This window comes from Notolabrus celidotus, chromosome 23 (genome assembly GCF_009762535.1).
Source record: "Notolabrus celidotus isolate fNotCel1 chromosome 23, fNotCel1.pri, whole genome shotgun sequence".
Classification (NCBI taxonomy): Eukaryota; Metazoa; Chordata; class Actinopteri; order Labriformes; family Labridae; genus Notolabrus; species Notolabrus celidotus.
In genome coordinates this window covers 16,315,446-16,337,398 of record NC_048294.1, presented here as the reverse complement: position 1 = coordinate 16,337,398, position 21,953 = coordinate 16,315,446, and the positions used below count along the sequence as shown (strand labels likewise).

Sequence of the window (21,953 nt, the reverse complement as noted above, 5' to 3'; positions counted from 1 at the left end):
TTATTATTATTATTATGGCTAACTATCTTATAGCAATTTTTTATATTTTATACTATCATTTTCACTTTTGAACCTCATAATTAAAAGTATGTATCTCATTATTTAGATTTTTCTTTCAGAGCTATAACTTGTTATCTCTTCGCTTCAACTTTTTTTGAAATAATCACAACTTAGAATGTCACAATGTGAATTTATCCAGTAAGCATGAATTTCATCTTGTAATTTTGGCTCATTACCTCATAACCTCATTTTTAACCTTTTTTTTTTTTTTAAATTGGGACACTAAAATTTTCAAGCCACATAATCTTGGTTTTTATCTCATAATGTAATCTCTTAAATGTGAATCTTTCCTATAATATTTTCACCTTTTCATCATAATTTGATCTTTCTTCACAAAGTTTTTGCTTTCACCTGATGATATCAACTTTGTTTCTCTGTTTTTCTGCATTTTAACATCACAATTGAGACATACTTTTCAAAGTTTCACAATTCCATCTCACAATGATCAGCTTTTTTTTATGATTTCGACTCTTATCTTAATGTTATAACTAACTTTTTACCTGATTGTCACTTTTTTTTTACTGGGCGGAGTAGGCCTCTAAAGTTCAGTGATTGGCTCTGCCTGCTTACACCGTTTGAAGAGAGGTTTGTATATGTTTGTGCGCTTTTACGCAGCGTCACCGCGAAACCAAATTTCAAACGATGCCATATGTCTGTTCATGGAAACGTGACAGTAACGTTTTAAGTGTCTGAAATATACCATGAACATGTATTATTTCAAACGCTGTATTCTCTCTCGCTTTGTTCAAATGAAGCAATTAGATTTTTTTTAACATAACGCAACTATCTTCCCTTATTATGCACTTTGTCGTTCTCAAATCAGAAAAATGCCAGGAACACAATAGAACTGCACTTCATGGCAATTGTACTCGAATTCAGGAGCTCAAAGGGAGTGGGGTCAATAAATTATGTTAATCAGACTGAGCAGATTGGAGGCGTGTTGATGCCGTAACGAGGGGGAGCATGCCTGCACCGTGGAAAAGCTCCGAGCAGTCCTGCTGTCTCCGCTGCAAGCGCGCTGCCTTCTATTTCCCCAGTCTCTCTTTCTACTTTATTGTGCATAATAGCACATTTCCTCTGCAGCAGACTACCGTGCAAGGCTCGGCGCAACAAGTTTGCAAGACCCCCCCCCCAACACGCCGTCAGACAGGTTGACTCGCTTTGGCTGGAGCGGAGTGGAGCTCCACTCATCCGTCTGTCGCTGTCACCACAAAGTCACTGTACGTGAACGCGGCGTCGCAGAATATCTCTCTCACACTCACACTCACACTCTCCCAGAACAGTGTGCCATAAATTCGTGACTCCGCGCCAGATGCAGTTTGCTCCCAACAGGCGCGTGTAGTTGTAGTTAAATGGAGATCTCGGAGGCAAGAGGAGCATCTAAGTGCGTGGAAAAAATGGAGAAAGAAGTGGCGCCTCAGAAGCGACAATGTCACCGCGCAACAGTGCTGAACATAATCTCGTCTTTATGTTCGGTGGCGTCCATCGCCTTTTGCATTCTTCTGAGCATTAACGCAGCTGATATCAAGAACCGGGTTGTGGATTTGGAGAGTGGGAATGGCGAGCACACCTATATCCGTGCCCCTGGCTACTCCATGGATGATTTTAATTCATTCATTGAACAAAGAGTGGACGAGGTGCTCTCTCAGGTAAGACTGGCTTTTGCACTTGTTAATTTTATTGTTTTTTGACCACTAAATTGCCCTCAAACTTGCCCTATTTTAGGCAACATCCAAACTGGAACCCCCTGATATCTGATTTTATTGAAAGCACCATGTGCATATGAATGAAAATGTCTTTCTTTGAACATTTCAGCGCTCTTATGAGAATTTCGTCAAGATTCGGACTGCCAGACAGACATCACCTGAATGCAACTGCCCTCCAGGTGAGGAAGAACTACTTTTCCCAGTTGTCTGTTGGCGTATGAGATGCTGGATTGGAAGTGTGCTTGTGTTTGCAGAGTTGATATGAGAATGAATGGAGGCTGTCTGAACGGGTCCATAGTTTCTTTCATTGACACAGATGACACATGACAGTTGGCCTGGATTGTGTTGATATTTTGTTGGAGGACTGCTGTGAAGGATGCACACAGCTGACCGGCTATAACACTTAACTTAAAGAAAGGCATTTAACAGGGGTCTATACATAGAGGTGCTGAGAGGTTGTTTGACTTGTGATGTTGCCTGCTCACTTGTCCACTCAGAAGAAAAAAAAGCTGCTGAAGTTCACGTTTCTCACCAGTAGATGGAAACATTTATTCCTTCAGTGTTGGTCAGCGTCCTGAACATTCTGGGATGGAGTCAAGGTTGGGTTAGTCAGTGCATCAGTGAGGGATGCTGTGGTAAATGCTTCACAGTATTTTCATTTTTAATCTATACCATTGTGCTTTCTGTTGAGCATGGTTGTCGGATTACGTGGGGAGAAAAAGCTGCTCTTGAGGATGTAATTGAAAGCTCCAGTAAGAACGAATTGTAAAAATTCAGAAGCTTGTGCAGATTTAAATTTCAATAGCTTCTGTCACACATGATTTCTAGAAACTTTTTTTTTTTAAATTTTCAAGAGATCTGGCCCAAAATGTTCTAATGTTGCTAGATCACCCATAGTCTTCTCTGTCGGACAAAGAAGGTGGAGAAGCAGGACTTAAAGCCCCAGTGTAATGTTCACAGCACAGTGGTGGATGAAGCAACAGAGTCTAATACTTTGACAATTTTTGCAATTTCATCATACTGTAAATAGACAGATCGCAGACATCTTTACTGTGCTTGTCCTGAAAATGATTGTCCTTCTTCAACCCTAGATGATTTTGTTCACCCTGTTACGTGTCACTCTAACAGGTTGTTAGCTGTGTTCACATGTTTAAAAAAAAGCCATCAACCCCGCCCACTCGCTTGTGGTGAATTTCCCTGAATGTTTCCTGCTGCGTTCTAACATCCGCTCATCATGACTTCACATGGAGATTTTACCAGAAGGCTGGCAGGAAAGTCGAGGTGAAAATTTTGGCTGTTTTGAGTTCACACTTACAGCCAACGCTTGAAATTAGTTTTTAGGAGTTATGTGCATGTGTGAGCACACCTAATGAGTCTCCAATACATCAACCAAGCTTTGCAACAGATCCAAATCTTCAAACTCCATGTATTGTATCTTTTTTCACACATTTAACACTCTGCTGAATTTCAGATTTCTTGTATCACGTTTTCTCTTCAAACAATTTTGAGGACCTTTTCCTTTTTGTTGATTTTGGAGGCCTCTGTGGAGGAGGAGCTCATCTTATCACTTGGCTAGTCCCATCTTACACATACATGAATCGTATTCATTGACAAATAAAAACTCTAGCTGTTGAGTGTGTATCTCACAATGAAACAGAGGCTCTTTCGTTCTGTTTGCTATACGTCAAAGTACAATTTAGCTGGAGAGGTAACAGGCATGACCTCTTCTTGTTTGTATCCAAATTTAGGGGCTAAAATAACACTTTAAATGCAAGTTGTTGTTTTTCAGCTCCATGAAATAGCAAGGGGCTACGAATGTTAAAAATAGAAGCGATCATGTCCATGATAATAGGTTACATGACATTATTTGTTACTGCTATTGACGTTTCTAGGCGACAAGAGTGGTGCTTCAATGAAAGAGTGACGGTGGGAACAGCTTGAGATGTAAAATAGAAATCCTCAGTAGACCAGACCGCCTCATTTCAGTTCAGCCTGAGCCAGGTCCTGAGAGGGATGCAGCCCCAGATGTGGGACACGTCCATAGACTCATCAGGATACTAGTTGACCCTATTTAATAACCAGTTAAGACTCCTCAAAGGAATTGTAAGTAAACAAATCAAAAACCTGTTGGATTGTTTGAAAAATTAATTTCTGGACATCTCAAAGCCATTCATATCTCATGAAAAGTTGATGTTTTAAAGATCCATGATTCTTTGGGCAACAAGGACATGTGAATTTCTTTTGGATTGCATCAGACATTTATATTTCAACTGTTTGCTCCTAGCGTTTTGAGCTGCTTTGTAGTAAAGTATTCCTTTGAACCCCACAAAGAATATCTACAAGGTCACTGGCAATCATCCCTGAAATGTGAATGAAGTGTTGTATCTTGGCTTTGTAAATAACATTTCAGTGGTACTAACATTTCCAAGTGCTGTCAGTGAGGCACAAGTGAACATTATACTTGCTTCTGGCAGACTGCTGTCTGTGTTGAACCGCCATGCTGCAGGAAACTGACATGTTTTCATGACTCTTTAAAGTTTGATGAAGAGGGATCTGTGTGCATCACATCCTCAGTCAACCCCCAGCTGGGATTGTGATACAGTAAATGTGAACAAACTGTGGGTGACCTCTCTGGAGGAGTCACAGTTGTGACATTGTGCAGTGCAGCATCGTGGCTGAAGGCTTGGATGGACAACTAACATGTCAGAAAGGGTCTTTGAGCTGGATGGTGAATCCTTGTTTCAGCCAGGTGCTGCTCTATTGTCGTCCCTGACCTCTAACCTCTCATTTAATGGTAAAAAAAAGATTCACCCTTCTAAACAAACAGATTGGCACAGTAAAAACATCATAATCATAATCAGGTGGAAAAAAAGGGTTGAAGTAAGAGTCCTGAATGACTTACACAAAGTGGTTTATCAATTGTGGATGACTCATCTGCTCAATTCCAGAGCCAGAAGTACTGCATGTATTAACCATAATGAGATTCTCACAATCATTCATCTCTCTGTTCTCAATCTCTATCATATGTTGGCCATTTGTTTCCTTCCTCTACATTTCTGTAAAGAGCAGAAATAAAACATAGAAAACATTTCACATCAAATTAAGCACAACAATGCTAAAACTAGGATAGCACCAGGCATTGCACTCTCAATGTTTTTTTCCAGAGCTTATTCTATAGTTTGTTGATTTATTTTTGCATAAATCTTTTAGCTCCTTTGAAGAATACTTTATTTATTGTTGTAATATTCATGCAGTGAAACTGTATTACACATACAAAGACTACCATGGTTTGTGTAATGTTTGGGTGCAGGGCTTTTTCAGGCCAAACATCTTTATACCCCATGAATGCTGAATGGGTTCACTCAATATTTATCCTCTCTTCTGTCTAAGAGACAGCCCCTGGCTCTGATGTGGCTTCTTTTTTTGAGAAGAAGAACGTAATGTGCTTTTCACAGTCTTCACTTTATTGCTGTCAAAGAAGATGGAGTGGTTGCAAAGACAGAGCAATGGTCCATAGCTTGAGGATATTTTATAGGTTGCTTCTGAATCAGAGGGAGTTCATAGCATCTTTATCAAAGAAGTCTGTCCTGAACCCAAAGTAGAATTTGTTCATGCTGATGTAGTTCTTGGTTAAAAAAGATGGAGTTGCTTTTAAGGTGTAATCTGTCATTCTCACAGTGTCTGGTTTTACTGGCATTAAGTTTCTGATCCATGAATAACATTTTCTCGGTTAGGCTGTAAATGGGCTTGAATTTAAGGTTGTAACAGGGTTCCCACGCGTCCTGGAAAACCTGGAAAACCTGGAAAACCTGGAAAACAGTTGACCAGTTTTCAAGTACTGGAAAACACCTGGAAAATGGGAGAAAAAGTAAAATGTCCTGGAAAATCACATATAGTCCTGGAAAATTATTCCAACATGGCTGCGTGTGACCTGACCCTATTAACAAAACACATCCCCATTCATTGAAAGTTGAGTGCACGCTGTGCTGGAAAAGACAGCGACACTGCACAACTTTTTTCACATCTTTTCTCCTTCACTTCATAATCATGAATTCACAGAAAACGGGGGTATATTGTTTATGTTTTATGGTACATTTTGCTCAATTACCGTACCCTAGCTCAGTTGTTCTCAAAGTGGGGTCCTGGGACCCCTGGGGGTCTGCGAACCATAGCTTGGGGGTCCGTGAAATAATTTGAATACATTTCTAGTAAATCATAAAATTGTGCTGTGTCATTACAAAACAGCATACACCATTGTTATGATACCATTTGGTGGCTCGAAGGGATATGTGAGTTTTGCTACTGTTAATTTTCTGAAAGTTTCTGAAATTACTTGAAAAGTATAAATGCTGTCATGTTGAGTCCACAAGGAATGAAATGACCCTCTGTTTTAAAGTATACAAGTGGTATTTACTTGATTCAAATTGAAGTGTTATCTGTTTATCACTATGGTACAGGTCTGAAGTATTTACATTGATACGTTTTACAATACAAATAGTTCCAAGGGCATCTAAGAGTGCAAATGGTAGTAAGAATGTGCTTTAGTGATGGGAAGTTGGGCTTTTTTCAGTGAGCCGGCTCTTTCGACTCCCGAACGGCTCTTAATTTAGGATCTTTTGTAGCCATATATTTTACCTTAATTTTGCAAAAACTAATGGTTTGTGTGTTGAAAACCCTTTTATGTACACTGTTTTTATGAGAAGCCTTATAATTGCCCAATTGTGTGCATTTATTCTGTTACAAAATCCTTATCACCCTGATCCTAGGGTTATGATTAGGGTTAGGGTTGTGATTAGGGTTAGGGTTAGGGTTGGGGTTGTGATTAGGGTTAGGGTTGTGGTTAGGGTTAGAGTTGTGATTAGGGTTATGATTAGGGTTTTGATTAGGGTAAGGGTTGGGGTTAGTGTTAGGGTTGTGATTAGGGTTATGATTAGGGTTTTGATTAGGGTTAGGGTTATGATTAGGGTTAGGGTTGTGATTAGGGTTATGATTAGGGTTAGGGTTGGGGTTAGGGTTAGGGTTGTGATTAGGGTTAGGGTTGGGGTTAGGGTTAGGGTTGTGATTAGGGTTAGGGTTGTGATTAGGGTTAGGGTTGTGATTAGGGTTATGATTAGGGTTAGGGTTGTGATTAGGGTTAGGGTTGTGATTAGGGTTATGATTAGGGTTAGGGTTGGGGTTAGGGTTAGGGTTGTGATTAGAGTTAGGGTTATGATTAGGGTTAGGGTTAGAGTTGTGATTAGAGTAAGGGTTGTGATTAGGGTTAGGGTTAGGATTAGGGTTAGGATTAGGATTAGGGTTAGGATTAGGGTTAGGATTAGGGTTAGGGTTGTGATTAGGGTTAGGGTTGGGGTTAGGGTTGTGATTAGCGTTAGGGTTGTGATTAGGGTTAGGGTTGTGATTAGGGTTAGGGTTAGGATTAGGGTTAGGATTAGGGTTAGGGTTAGGGTTGTGATTAGGGTTAGGGTCGTGATTAGGGTTAGGGTTATGATTAGGGTTAGGGTTAGGGTTGTGATTAGGGTTATGATTAGGGTTGTGATTAGGGTTAGGGTTAGGGTTGTGATTAGGGTTTGGGTTGGGGTTTGGGTTTAGGATTGTGATTAGGGTTAGGGTTAGGGTTAGGATTAGGGTTAGGGTTAGGATTAGGGCTGGGTTGGGGTTGTGATTAGGGTTAGGGTTGTGGTTAGGGTTAGGGTTGTGATTAGGGTTAGGGTTAGGATTAGGGTTAGGATTAGGGTTAGGGTTAGGGTTGTGATTAGGGTTAGGGTTGGGGTTAGGGTTAGGGTTGTGATTAGGGTTAGGGTTAGGATTAGGGTTAGGGTTAGGTTTAGAACCAGAACTAAACTTTAGCATACAGAACCAGAACCAAACTCATGCAAAAAGAACCAGAATCAAACTCAACCAGAACAGAACCAGATCCCTACCAGAACTGAACCAGATCCCTACCAGAACCAAACCAGAACCAAACCAGAACCAAACCAGAACCAAACCAGAACCAAACCAGAACCAAACCAGAACCGAAACAGAACAAAACAGAACCACAACCGAACCAAAACCAAAGCTGAACCGTACCAGACCCAAACCAGACCCGAACCAGACCCAAACCAGAACCGTACCAGAACTGAACCAGAACCGAACCGAACAAGAACCCAACCAGAACCGTACCAGAACCGAACCAGAACCGAACCAGAACCGAACCAGACTTGAACCAGAACCGAACCAGAACCGAACCAGAACCCGAACCGTACCAGAACCGAACCAGAACCGAACCAGAACCGTACCAGAACCGAACAAGAACCGAACGAGAACCGAACCCGAACCGTACCAGAACCGAACCAGAACCGAACCAGAACCGAACCAGAACCGTACCAGAACCGAACCAGAACCATACCAGAACTGAACCAGACTTGAACCAGAATCGAACCAGAACAGAACAGAATCAGAACAGAACCAGAACCAAACTCAAGCAAACTGAACCAAAACCAGAACCAAACTCAAGCAAACTGAACCAGAATCAAACTCGAGCAAACAGAACCAGAACCAGAACCAAACTCAAGCAAACATTATTAATGTCCTCAGGTTGGCATTGAGAAAAATCAGATGCCTCAGCTTGGATGGGCTGATCTGATTTCTCCTCTCAGTGAGTATTTGCCTGGTCTTCAAGAAGACTCTCTCTGAAGGAACAGATGTAGCCAGGATACACAGCCTCCCCTCCATCACCTGTATCCTATATCCTCACATATGATTGGCCGCATGGCCGCCATGCCGACTAATCAAAACAAAGTTCTGCTGTGAGCAGAGCAGGGGCTGAGCACTGTGAGAGCTAGGCAGCAAAAGGAAAAAACTGGGAGCCAGCTCTCTCTTGATGCGAGCCGGCTCTTCTGATCCACTATAAAGCATCGACTCTCAGAGCCACAGCTTTTGATCATGACACATCACTAATGTGCTTAATCTGTGTTACAATTATGAGGGGGCCATGGACAATTTTCTCACCTGTAAGGGGCCCCTGCTCCAAAACGTTTGAGAACCCCTGCTCTACCTAGCAGGAGTGCAAACTCCCGATAGTGAAAACAAACAGAACAAAAAGAGCGACACAGCTGCACAGAAACTCCACGTTGTAGACATCGCTGATCATGATAGACATCGCCATGCAGGAAGACAGTTTACATTTTTTAAAATCTCTGAGAGATCTTCAAATACAGAGTGCGTCTTTACACCAGTGCGATTTTTTCAGAGTTTATGGTAACTCAAATAAAAAAAACGTGACATTTGCTTTGTTTTATATCGACCACTTAGCAGGATGAATATCAGGATTAAGCAGGTATATTTTGAGTCTGAGTTGAGTTGGGAAACATTTGTGGCCATTTTTGTCATTCAGATCTATTTAGGTCATTGAAGCACTGATCCTCTGATCATTATTATTATTTAATTATTTCAGTAAGGCAGCTTCCTGATTCCTTTGCAGTCTCTTTTGTTTTTTTCTTAGCTCATTTTATATTTTTTGAGAAAAGAGAAAGCTGAGATGAGAGTTGCCCATCATTGTTACTTGGTTGCACTAATAAAGTGAAGTGCTGTACATCTGTGGTTGCATTATTCTATTATCAATTTGCCATCATTTTTAAGTATGTAAGAGATGATTTCATTGATAGCCATAGACTACATGTCTTTCAATGTAGACTTCCACCGAGAGGAACATATTAGACTATTTAGGAACTAAATTAGGAACTAAATTTAGACGGTCATACCAGCTTGATCATCAATGAAAATGTCCTGGAAATGTCCTGGAAAATGATCTCTGGAAAAGAGTGGGAACCCTGTTGTAAGATTGATGAAAATGGTATTCACACAATTATAGTAATCAGAGGATTGATGCTGTAAACTGATCCCTTATTTCCCCCCTTGTACACAAACATGTTTGCATTGTTGTTTTGCTGTGAATTAATATGACAACTTTTCCATAAGTTGGTCACAGATATTCATGGTGCCCAGAGGATAAACCCTAGGAACTTCATCATCCAACTTTTTCTGCCAGCACCACCACAGGATTGATTTTTTTTGTTTTCTGACAAATATTTTCAGATCTTCTGAATTACAATGAGAATAAAAATGTGTAGACATTCACGGTCCTCAGAGGATAATGCTGTAACCTGTCATTGATCACATCTTTCTACCACACAAACAGCATGTTGGCATAACCCTGGTGACTGGAGTCATCATTCAGCTTTTACTTCCATTACCACAATGAAGTGCTGTGAAACTGCTGTTAATCCATACTCTTTCCCTCTACCACACAAACATCATATTGGCATAGTTGTTTTGTGAAGTATCTTGATAAATTTTGGAGGGATTTCGTGTTTAAATGTTTTTTATTGAGGTAGCAATAATAAAACATTCAATGTTAGAGATATTTTCCTCCTTTTCAATTAAATGAAGAAAAACAAAAATAACAAACATACAAGTCAACAGATGTAGTGAGTAACACTAAAAGAAAAACAACAACAACAACAACAACAACATAGAGGGAAAATAATACTCAAAACCACCCACCCCTCCCTACCTCCACCATACCTACCCACCCTGGACTTCACGTCCAGTCACTCCAAAGGAGGCCATTAATGTTATATCGTAATTAGTTTAGTTTGCTTTTTAAATATATTCAATATATTGAAGAAGGGGAACCCAAGTCTTGCCATATTGCCCTAGATTATTTGAAAGTGAGAGCCGAATTCTCTCTCACTGTCAAGTTGCTATCAACTTTTTCTTCTGGCACCATAAGGTGGACTTTTGTGTTTTCTGTGAATTATCTACCCACTTACTGAATTACAATTTGTACAAAAATGTGTACAGACATTAATGGTCACCAGAGGGTGAGTGCAGTTAACTTTGTTGTTCCCTTTGTTTTGTCTCTAGCTTCCTTATTAACACTTCAGCCTTGTTATTTGAATATCTTTACACCTTATGGATTGATTAAGACTGATATGAGTACAGACATTCATTGTTCCCTTAGGAATATTCCAACATTTATTTTTGTAAGTCATAAAGCTAAAGCCTTTTTAATGGATTGCAATGAAAAATGGTTTGGCATTCATGTTCCCCTCAGGATGAATTCAAGCAGGAATGCTGGATTGTTTGCTAATTTCTTGACTTCTCATCTTGTGACATCATCAGATTGAAACTTAAACTTTCTTGGTTAAAGAACACGTTTTCTGAAGTTCTCCTGATTTATTCTTGACATGTTTTTCACACTTTTGACTGAACTGATATCATGTGTCTGACAGCAGCTCTGAGTATCTCGAGTATTCTTTTAAGGAGGTAACCTGCTCTACACACTCATCTCAAGTATTAGTCAGTTATTAAGCCCTCACTCTTACATTGAGATGAATTTTACAAAATACATTTGGTGTTAAGAGTCTGAAGGTCTGGAGGGGAAAGAAAACCCACTAAACCAAGTTGGTGTGAATTGTCTACAGTCACACCGGTGCCACACTGTAGAGCGAGCCTCCTCCTAATAATTGCTCCAGCATTGTGGGCAGTTTTCCTTTCATTTTTTTGTGTACCTACTCCTCCCCTGGGATCTGCATTCCAAGTAGGGCCTGTTGTTTAATGGGACTATAATAATGTGTGCAGTCAGCAAGCACTGGTGCTTTGCTCCATCCCTGTTTACTCACCCATACACCTCTAACCCCCTCTCCCCTGCATCCCCTTTTCCCCACTCTGCAGAATTTCTTGAAGTTAACGCTTCAAAAAGCCTAGCAGCCAAACACCAGCCGAAGTGCTCTGGAGAGAACAGAAATATACAACATGAAATGTGCGGGACTTTGTTTGCCTCTTCACACCCAGTGTTGGATGTCAAGGGTAAAAGGGCAGCAGAGGGTCATATCAGCTGGCTGTTATGATTTAAGATTTAAAAAATATAACCAAAAGCAGATGCAGCCATATCTGTTTGGTTTGTGATATCAAGTCCAGATTTGATTTACTTAAGCAAAGGCAAATCTATAAACACACAATCCCACAAAAATCTCAGCCTAATCACTTCTTTTCAACTCCTTGTGGTCAATATGGGTTACCCCCGTCCCCCATCCTCACGAACTGTGTAATCCCAGTGGTCTGATACAATTACAGTTGTGCCAATCCCGTAACTTATCCTCAATCAGTGGCTAACTGGTAATTAATCACTGACAGCTTTTGAATTTAGCCCTCTGTGTGGTTTGGTGCTGGGAGGTGGCCTAATAGCCATGTAATTACTGAGCACTAGGTAAAGCTAAGCAGACTTCCAGGTAGCCACTACTGCCAGCTGCTTCTGGTTACTTGAGTCAGGTTCATTGGCCTTTGTGAGCGAGGACAAAAGATGAAGCCTGGGATGCCTTGCCTGGAGGCAACAGTGAATGAGCAATTAAGATTTTGATTGCTGCTAAATTGCTTAACAGGGTATCTACATGTAAAGTATGAGAGTAATGCACTCTGCACAGTGAATAGCATCTTGCAGAGATCGTTTATGCATGAAAAGCGCGACTCATTCATCTCTGATTTTACATCAGCCCCAATAAATTAACTTGACATACTTTATCATCAAAAGTGGTGTATTTGCCCTGATTTTCAATCTCACACAGGGTTTATTATAAAGGGCAGGATGCTGGAAATAGCCCAGATGGTTTCTTTTATACCTTTGACACAGCACTTTTTTATGGGGATGATGAGGCATGCCAGCTGAAAGCACTGGTGATGGCTGTGAGGCTTGAAAGGGAGGCTTACTTTTTCTCCTTTCTACTGTACATTAACCTGAGGGGACGCTCTGAATGGGTGAGAGATGACATGATTTTTATATGAGCGATGTCACAACAAAAAGAGGCGGAAGTACCTCAGGCTGGGGGTCAGGGCCAAAGGAATGGAGGAGAAATGAAATGCTCCCGCCTAATGACTCGTGTCACGTGTCCTTGAACATTTCCTGGCGGCTGTTTTCTATCGTCATTCTGTGTGGAATAAAGAAGGCAACTTGGAGATCCTGTCTTGGCTGCCTCTACTATTTCTACTTGGAGGTAAATGAAGGGGTTTCCATCACCGCAACATAGCGGCACACCCCACAATTGAATAAAACGATTGTCTCCCCCTTTTTTTGCTTGACATGAATTCGCTCCAAACATAGGCTGTTTGTGTAATACAATCAATATTTTTCCTCTAGAATTCATGGCGCTATTTGGACCACCAAGGCATAAACTTGGATGATAAAATTAAAACTGATTCAAGGCTGATAAAAATTATTCTGCTGTGGTTTTGTTCCAGTCTTGAATAAGCTTTTTGTCAATGGATTTCACCCAAGTTTGCAAGATTACAAATGATTGGGTTTCCTTGTGAACTGCTCCCTTAAAACTATTCTTTGTCTTTCGTGAATGCTTTTCCTGTCCTGCTTGGGGTTATTTGTGCTGTTTTAAATATGGAAATAAATATGACAGAGGCATCATGTTAGAAGGCATGGCAAGTATCTCTGTCTTCTCACCTCCAGTGGGCATTTGGTTGTGGTGATACAACATTACCCCCCTGCTTCTATTGCCCTGTAACCTCCATCACAGGAGGCTGAATCATTGCTGTTTGATGCTCTGTCTTCCAGGATTCAGTGCTCCTCTGTCAGAGCTGGGTGGCAAATTCTGCACAAAAGGCGTCTCACATTTTCTCTGCCCTGTTTGCTTTTTGCCCTTTGACACTGGATTGAACGTTCTAGTCATCCTCCTACTGAAGTCTCCTTTGTAATGTCGCAAGTCCAACCTTCCCTCCATGAGCCCACAACTCATCCCGGACCCCCCAATATTCAAAGAGACATTCATAGACAAGGGGAGATCCCATTGTAAAACAGCTGGTCCACTGTTCAATATGGTGATTTTTCTCTCTCTGAAATAGCAACGGCAATCTAAAAGGATTTTTTATGTGAGGTCTTTCATCTCTAGTGGTGCTGTGTAGCTGTTGTCCTATGCAGGGAGCACTGGCGTTGTTAGTCTCTCGTCCAGTCAAGCTGTTGGAGACAAGGCTGTCCACCAATGAGTCCAGTTCTACTTGAGGTCTCTGACTGTCAAAAAGGAGTTTGTTTGTCTTTACTATTGTTGCCAATCTGTACACAATACAACTATTGGGAAAAAGTGACTTGACGTTTTCACTGAACCCCACCAAAAAGGCGCCAACATACACGGTCACCAGGGTTGTTAATCAATCTCCCTTCCAAGCTGGTCAAGGCAGACTGCTATCCACCATCAAATCTGGTTCTTCTCAAGCTTTCTTCCTTGAATAATGAAACTATTGGTGGTGCATGTCAAGAGAGACTAAAAAAAAAGTACTAAACCTACATAAATGCTGTCCATATCTCTCTCTCTAGCAAATTGGACAAGGCAGATGGCTTTCCACCAATGAATCTGGTACTACTCATGGTATCTGTCTGCCCAGAGTAGTTTGTTCTTGCTACTGTTGCCAAGATATTCTTCATGGTGGAATCATGTAGGATTTCTGTTTGTAACGTAGAGAGACTGAATGGTCCATACCTGCTAAAGAATTGTGAGTGTCATGAAATAACTGTTGATTTGGTTGTAAAGAAAATAGATGATTTTTTTGGTGTGCTCAGGGACCCAAAGGTAGACACAAAGGTAGTATTTTACACTTCTGCCAGTAACATTTTGAGAAAGTCCTCACTAACATTGCAGTGCAACAAACACAAGTGGCTTTATGAATTGTTTCCTCTCTTTATACCAATTCAAGACGGATGCATTTCCACCAGTGACTCCAGTTCTGCTCAAGGTTTCTTCCTGTCCAATGGTAGTTCCTCCATGCTACTGTTTCTAGTAATACTAGTAACAACACACAGTGGATTTAATTGGGTTTCTTTACATAATAATATTAAATGAGAGTAGTCAATACCTACTTAAGGTGTAAACAGTCATGAGATGACTTTTGATTGGGCTTCTATAATAAAGGGGTGAATTTAGGTTGTGCACACAGTCACAAGGGTAGACATTAAGGTGGCATTTTATATTTCTACCAGTGGTTTTATTTATTCAATGATGTCATTAGCTGTAATTTGTCAGTATGACATGTCATCCTGGAATGCACCAACAGAAGGAGTGAAGAAGAAGAAGCGATGATCAAGTAAAAAAGGATGTTGAATATAACTCATACGTTGCTCTGGGAAATGCAGTGATGAGAAAATATGAACATAATTTTGTTGGTTTGTAGCCTTCATGTGTTGTTTTCTTTTAGCCAGCATCCAGATGGGGTTTTTAATATCCAGTAAAGCCTGGGTATACCCTGTTTGTAGTGTTGCTGGCATGCAGCTTGCCAAAAGTCAAATTCAAACTACTTTACTCATGCTTTTTGATTTAGACCCAAATTTAGCTCCCAGTGCAATTCTCCATGAAACAATCCTCTATTTATTTTGATTTTGGTGTAAGAGTTATTTTCAAGTGTCTGTCATCAATTTCAAATCACCACTAAAGCACCGTAATGCCAGCCTTCGCCCGTGTCATGGAAATTCTGTGCTCCAGACGAGCAAAGAAAACTCAGAACCCCTGAGGCGCTCCTCACTTGCCCCCCCCTCCCCACTGCCTGTGGCTTTGTGCCCCAGGCCTCTCAGCCCTAGCAGGCATGGAGGATGGGGGAGTTGCACAGATGCTGCTGCTCTGTACTCCATCAGCCTAATAAGAACAGGCACTACAAATAAAACAGGCTGGCGTGCAAAAAAAAAAAAAAAGCATCAAGACGTGCAACGACAGGAAGCTATAATTTTGCCAGCGTGTGTCTGACATGCAAACTGTGGTTAATATGAGCTTGCCACCGTTCTTTGGTGTCCCTTATAAAGATGTCTTTAATTTTAAAAAACAATGCATGGGTGGTGTTTTCTGAGTTTGTTTATCTGAAGTGTGCGTATGCATCATTTAGTCTGAGTCCACAGACTTCAGGGCAGCATTAGCTTTGAGCTTTTCCATGTTATGTTTGGATCTTACATACAAAAAACAGCATACTTGTCAACAAGTAATATTTCATTGGGTCCTAATCCAACAAGGGACTTTATGAAAATGAATTGTGTGGGGAGGGGGTAATAATTTGTGTTCCATGTTACATAAAACTTATAATTAACCTTTATGACCCATTGGGAACATTAGACATCTTCCTATGTTACCATTTGATATATTTTTGTACAAAAAGTCTAACCAAGGAACTTTAAAGTGAAATCTAAACATGCTAAATATAGCCTCTCTTGGTTCCCCCAAAGCTATAATACCCCCTAAGTAATACTTTGTGAAGCTCCCTCTTTTTGACCCCTAAAATGATTTTTGTACAGCCCCTTGTTTCTCCCCTAGATACATTCTCGATTGACCTTTGGTGTTTAATGTTTAAATAAAAAAAAATATGAATCCACACCCATTTCTTTGTCAGTAATCCTTTCATAGTGTTTATTAATGTGAGGTTTCAAAACGTTCATATAGCTAACATTTTGGAGTGCCCTTTTTTCAATTTTCAAATCCTTGACTCCCAGCAAAAGCAAGCAAGCAATCCCTAAAGCTATTCAAAGTCAGCATGGATTCAGGCGACTTCTCTGAGTGGAAAAAGTGATGGAGGCGAATAGGGTTTGCCCAGCAGCTGGCCAGATGTGAATGATCCCAGACTCTTCCCCGGCATATACCAAGAGGTTGGAAGCCAAATAGCTGGATCACACTGCTGGTGTTTCTTGTCCACTGGGTTAAACACTGTTAGACATCCACTGCGCATGTCAGTTTTCAGCCACTGACTCCTTAGTTCCATGTTCAGTATATAACACTCCCTGGAGATCACGTCCACTTGTTGGATTCCCCCCCTGGCCGCCATTCACCAGGGGACTCGCACTTTGCCAACCAGCCCTTCCTTCACAGAGCTGTGCTAAATATGACATGAAATATGAGTCATGCTGTAGATCTTAGAAGGCAATAAACACACGGAGCAAACATTTGAGCCCATGTGCACTCACTAACACGCTGTCGCAAAATATGCACTCAGATGATATCACTCACACATATGTAGTGACACCCTGTACCACAGAAATATGCAGCTATGCGTGACAGAATGCGGTCCCTCGCATTCGAATTTGTAACTTGACCTATTGCCAGTTGCAACACTTTTTTGAAGACATTGTAGTTTGGTGAATTTAATTTTCTGAATTAAGAGAACGAGAAAGCATGAAATACCAGTAAATGGATTACAGCCATTTATTCTCAATTTTCTTAACAAGCTGTGATGTAAAAAAATGTTTTAAATGTGTTTAACTTAATAAGGCATGTGTATTTATGAATATTTTTTTTCTATCCCCTTTGACAAGCAATTAATCTAAATTACGTAACAAATAAAACCTTGCTCGGGGAAATGGAAACTTGCCAACCGAATGTACCTGGGAATGTGGCCGACATACATCTACAGCGTCTGTGTGGGTATAGATGGATTGATATGCAGAGAGTTGCCTCATGGTCTGGTCGAAGCACAGATAGTCTTGCATTTAGGGGCCTCCACCCTTGTATCTGATGAAGAAGAGGGTAGAAACAGCTGTGTAAGCCACAGTTAAGGCCTGGAAAACCCAGCAGTGAGACAGACAACCCCTCTGCACTTTAATTTAATTGAGCGGTCATTTGATATGGTCCAAGCAGGCCAGACGGCTGGTTAAATTGTTATTTTCGACAGCTTGATTAACGGTGCTGATGCTCTGTATGGCTGCTGGGAAATTAGGTTTGTCTGAATTGTAGCATTCGATGGATATACTAAGTTGTGACACTGTAGCAAGGGAGAGCATAGTTAGCTAAGTAGGTCATATCAGTTTGTTGGATATGCTAAAAAAAAACCTTTTAATATAAGAAATGGCCTAAAACATCAGCTGCAAAAGTTTAAGTTTCAATGTGTTGTAATTCAGTTTAACATTTACACAAATTAGTTACAGATAGAGATTTCCACCAACTTAAAAAACTAGCACCGTAAGCTAACTAGCAACAATAGCTAGCATTATAAGCTAGCAATTGACAGATTATGTGTAACTAATGTACATTTTGTAAGTACGTAATTGAATTTTGGCAAGAGAAGTGTATTGGTTTTTTATTTGTGGAGAATAATTGTCTGCAAGACTTTGCACCAAGCAGCAACAGCTATTGATAAGAAAGAATCCAATGCAGAAGTGCAAAACAGCTGCAGTTCCTTGAGTGTCAACTTGAGGCTGGGCCCAAAAGCCAAGGAAACCCCATGACACCTGTATATAAAATGCCCATTTTACAGCAAAACTAAACAGGTCTACAGCCTGGTACATATAATAGTTTTGGTATTAATAGCTTATTTATTTATTTATTTATTTATTTATTTATTTATTTATTTGGGCTACACGCTGGTGCAGTGGCTAACGCTGTTGCCTCACAGCTAGAAAGTTCCTGGTTCGAATCCCCGGCCGGGCAGGTGCCTTTCAGTGTGGAGTTTGCATGTTGTCCCTGTGCATGCGTGGGTGCTCTCCGGGTACTCTGGCTTCCTCCCACAGTCCAAAAACATGCTCACCAGGTTGATTGATCACTCTAAATTGCCTGTAGGTGTGGGTGTGTGTGTGAATGGCTGTCTGTCTTTCCATGTTGGCCCTGTGATAGGTTGGCAACCTGTCCAGGGTGTACCCTGCCTTCCGACTGAAGCCAGCTGGAATAGGCTCCAACCCCCCATGACCCCTTACGGGATAAGCAGTCAAAATAATGAATGAATGGATGGATGGATGGATGGATGGATATTTATTTATGTATTTATTTATTCAAACACACTTAACCAGGGTGACTTTTTTTAAACTTCTCTGTATTGAGGATTTTAAGACTAAGAGTAATACATAAATTCACATAATTATTGGAGTGGCTGAGTTGACTGAAAGGTGGGCCTTATGTAGGGCTCCCCTGAGCTTCACCTCTTTGTCCCTTTCTGGGTTGACCAAAAGTTAGGCTGAGTCAGTCTTGCCAATACAGCGACTGTAATTGTTCAGCTTTAAACCTCCCTTCAGAAACCAATGGTTGATGTCACTGAGACTACGTCCATGTTATCTACCGTGTATGGATTCAACATGCTTAAACTGTGCAGAGGAATCTTTAAAAGATAACTGCCTGTGAGTACAGCTAACAAATTGTATGTAAAGCACAGTGCTTAAAACACAAACTTTGCCTTAGCTTCCTAGCCTGCAAAGTCATTTAGCTAAATTCAATATGTGTGTATTTGTTGTTCATAAATAAAGGACCCAACATCTGAATCACATTTACTGACGTAAAGGTAAAGGGGGATTAATCTGCCCTGCTCCTGTGCACACAGCGAAGAGAGATAATCCCAGTTGATAATGCCATTCATCTGGATTCATGCTGTTCACTGTGAGCTTGATGAGTTGTTTGTGTGCATCTGTACACTGTTGTCTGTTAGCTTATAATGAATCAGGCCCACTGGGTGGAAGTGTTATGAGAATGTAAATCAGGATACCTCATACATATTTAATGCATTTTCCTCTCAAACATAGAAGTATAATGATCACTTGTGCTGGATGTTACATTTAAATGATGTACAGACACAGTTTTTTTTAAAAAGTGCAGTGTTCTCGTTCTTACATTACTTTGATTTGTATTGATATATTTATTTTGTGGAAATGACCTGAATTCCTCACTCTATGAACAAATAGAGTACTTTTTTAAAAAATGGATAAATAATAATGGACTTTCTTGGTAAGTGGTCTGCTAAAGTATTCTCACTTGTACTTTGTCAATGTTTGAGCAATGTTTCAAAAGTTTGAGGAGTTTTTGCATCATACCCCTTTGAAAGATCTGACTTAGCACTGATATAACCCCAATCGTGGCTGACAGTGATGTTATTAGTGTTATAAATATGGCACTATGAGTGTTTGTCTATATGTAGAGAAAACTGTAAATCTATTTGGGAGAAGGCATCAAGCTGCTAAATGAAAGTGATATTACTAGTATTAATTACACATTAAATTGATTGTGATTGGTCCGTTTTGGCATTCCAAGGTCTGTGTTTCTCCATAGCAGACTGCACTGCAAAAACTCAAAACAGCAACTTTTGGTCTTATTTCTAGAAAAAACAGTCCTTTTAGACTTTATACAAGCTACATGCACCTGACAGGTCTAGAAAGATTTTACCATAGACTGTATAAAATATGGACGTAGTATCCGTGACGTCACCCATCTGTTTCTGAAGCGCTGTTTTGAGGGCAATCGTCAGCGGCAGCCATATTGCTGTTGTCGGGTAATGGTGACGCAAAGAGGCGGGCTTTGAGCCTCTTAGCCAACAGCTGCAGTGTTCCCGCCTGTAATCAAGTCAGCTGTGCCTCTCATTGGAAGACTCATAATCTCAATATCTTCGAAATTGCCGCGTTAGAAAAAAATTCACCCTCTGTAAAGTGTGTGCCGATCGAGAGATGAGCTATCCAGACTACACTCGTCTTTTGTACCAGACTGTAAACATGTTTATTTCCGCTGTAAAGATCAGCTCTTGTGAATTGGTGTGTATGTCGTTTCCAGTACTTCCGGAGCCAGCCTCAAGCAGATCCTCGATGAATTTCAGTTTTTAACACTTCCGCTTTGGACTCATATTTTTGTACCGGAGGTTGGCGCCTGGGTTTTACGAGCTAAAATAAGGCATGACCTGTTTGTAATAAGTAAAAAATATCTGCCAATGGAATAAGATAAATTAACTTGTCAAGTTTCATGAATTAAGACTATTCTCATTTCAAGAAACTTGATAAGTAAACTTTTCCACAATTACAATTTTTTTAGTTCATTATAAATAAATCAGACTTTATTTTTCCATCAGCAATATATAATTATTGAGACACCAAAATGACACAACTCACTTCTTGAAATCTTTCACTCAATCTGTAGTACAAAATTACATCAGCAGCAACCAGCTGCACACAACTTAAAAGCACACAATATAGGAGTTTCACATTTAACATGAGACGTTGCACTTCAATCGTTGCAGGAGAGATGTACTGAAGGACCTCACTCTCTCTATCTCTGATCACCTGCAGCAGAGCATGTGTCAGACACTGAGATTGTTTATTTATCACGTACAGCGCTTTCTGATATGGATTAGAAATAAGCTACATTTAAAATGATCGGCCAATCTATTTGGGTAGCTAAAGCCCAGGTATCGTCTGTGTGGGAACCACTGCTGTTTCGTTTGACACCTCCCTGTCAGTGTTTACAAGCATACAAAAAGCACTGTATATGATTTATCAGTGGTCTTGTGTGCTTTTGTGGGTCAGATAGACAAATCGGTATTAATTTCCCTTTGTTTCATAAACATCTGAGAACTCCTCACAGGAGCTTTGAGTTGGTGCAAAGTGTTTATATGGACACATCTCTTACTCTGAATCTTATGGACTATTTTTTGAGCGGAAGAAATATTTTTTACTCAACAAAATATGCCACACTTTCCTGGTCAATCTTCTCTATCTACTGAACATTTTCCTTACATATTACTCTGAAACACAGACATAACAAATAGAAACCCTACATCTCATAACCGTCTTCACTTTCACAAATCAACATGACGTCCCGTAATGCTCTGTCTGGATCCAGGTTAATGAAATGCCTCCCAGGAGCCATGATTCTCTCTCCAGCAGTTTCAACTCTCCCGATATTCACATCCTGCTCTTGTTCCTGAAATTCAAAGTGCTTCTTCTTCTCCTACTGAATAAGATTGATTGTGTTAGCTTAAACTTGAGTTGCCATTCATCTCACACAGAACACTGAACATACCACCTACCGTGTCAGCTGCAGGGTGCATCAGGTAGAGCATGCACCGGATAAATTCAACAAAGGCTTAAAATTCTGGGCATATAACTGGCAGAAAGTGTTCCAATAGCATGTAAGTTCTATTTGAAGTTGATATTTGGAGCTTTCTTTCTGCACATAAGCTGATTTAAGAGCAGTTTAGATTGTGATCAACATTCAAGGACCCTATTTCTCTCCTTGGCACCTGTCGATGGACAAAGATAGAATGTGCATAGTCTAAATAAAACAGTTGCTTAATTGGAGCCATCCTTTCTCTTTAAATTTTTACCACACTGTTAATGTTTATTGTCTCACTCGTGTGCCCCTGAGTGTTTTCACTGCTTTCCCAGGGTCTGTGTAAAGTGCAAATGAATGGCAGTATTTATGTTTAAGCAGA

At 40.4% G+C, this 21,953-nt stretch overlaps 1 protein-coding gene across 1 annotated transcript in view; it reads left to right on the top strand.

Annotated features, from left to right (window-relative positions):
* Positions 1-1,044: 1,044 nt before the first annotated feature.
* The window catches only part of LOC117807859 (collagen alpha-1(XXV) chain), a 181,207-nt gene continuing 160,298 nt past the window's right edge, over positions 1,045-21,953 (top strand). The window contains exons 1-2 of the mRNA XM_034677269.1: positions 1,045-1,709; positions 1,876-1,945. Coding sequence (XP_034533160.1) covers positions 1,413-1,709; positions 1,876-1,945 — 367 coding nt within the window. The 5' untranslated portion in view covers positions 1,045-1,412. The remainder of the gene's footprint in view (positions 1,710-1,875; positions 1,946-21,953) is intronic.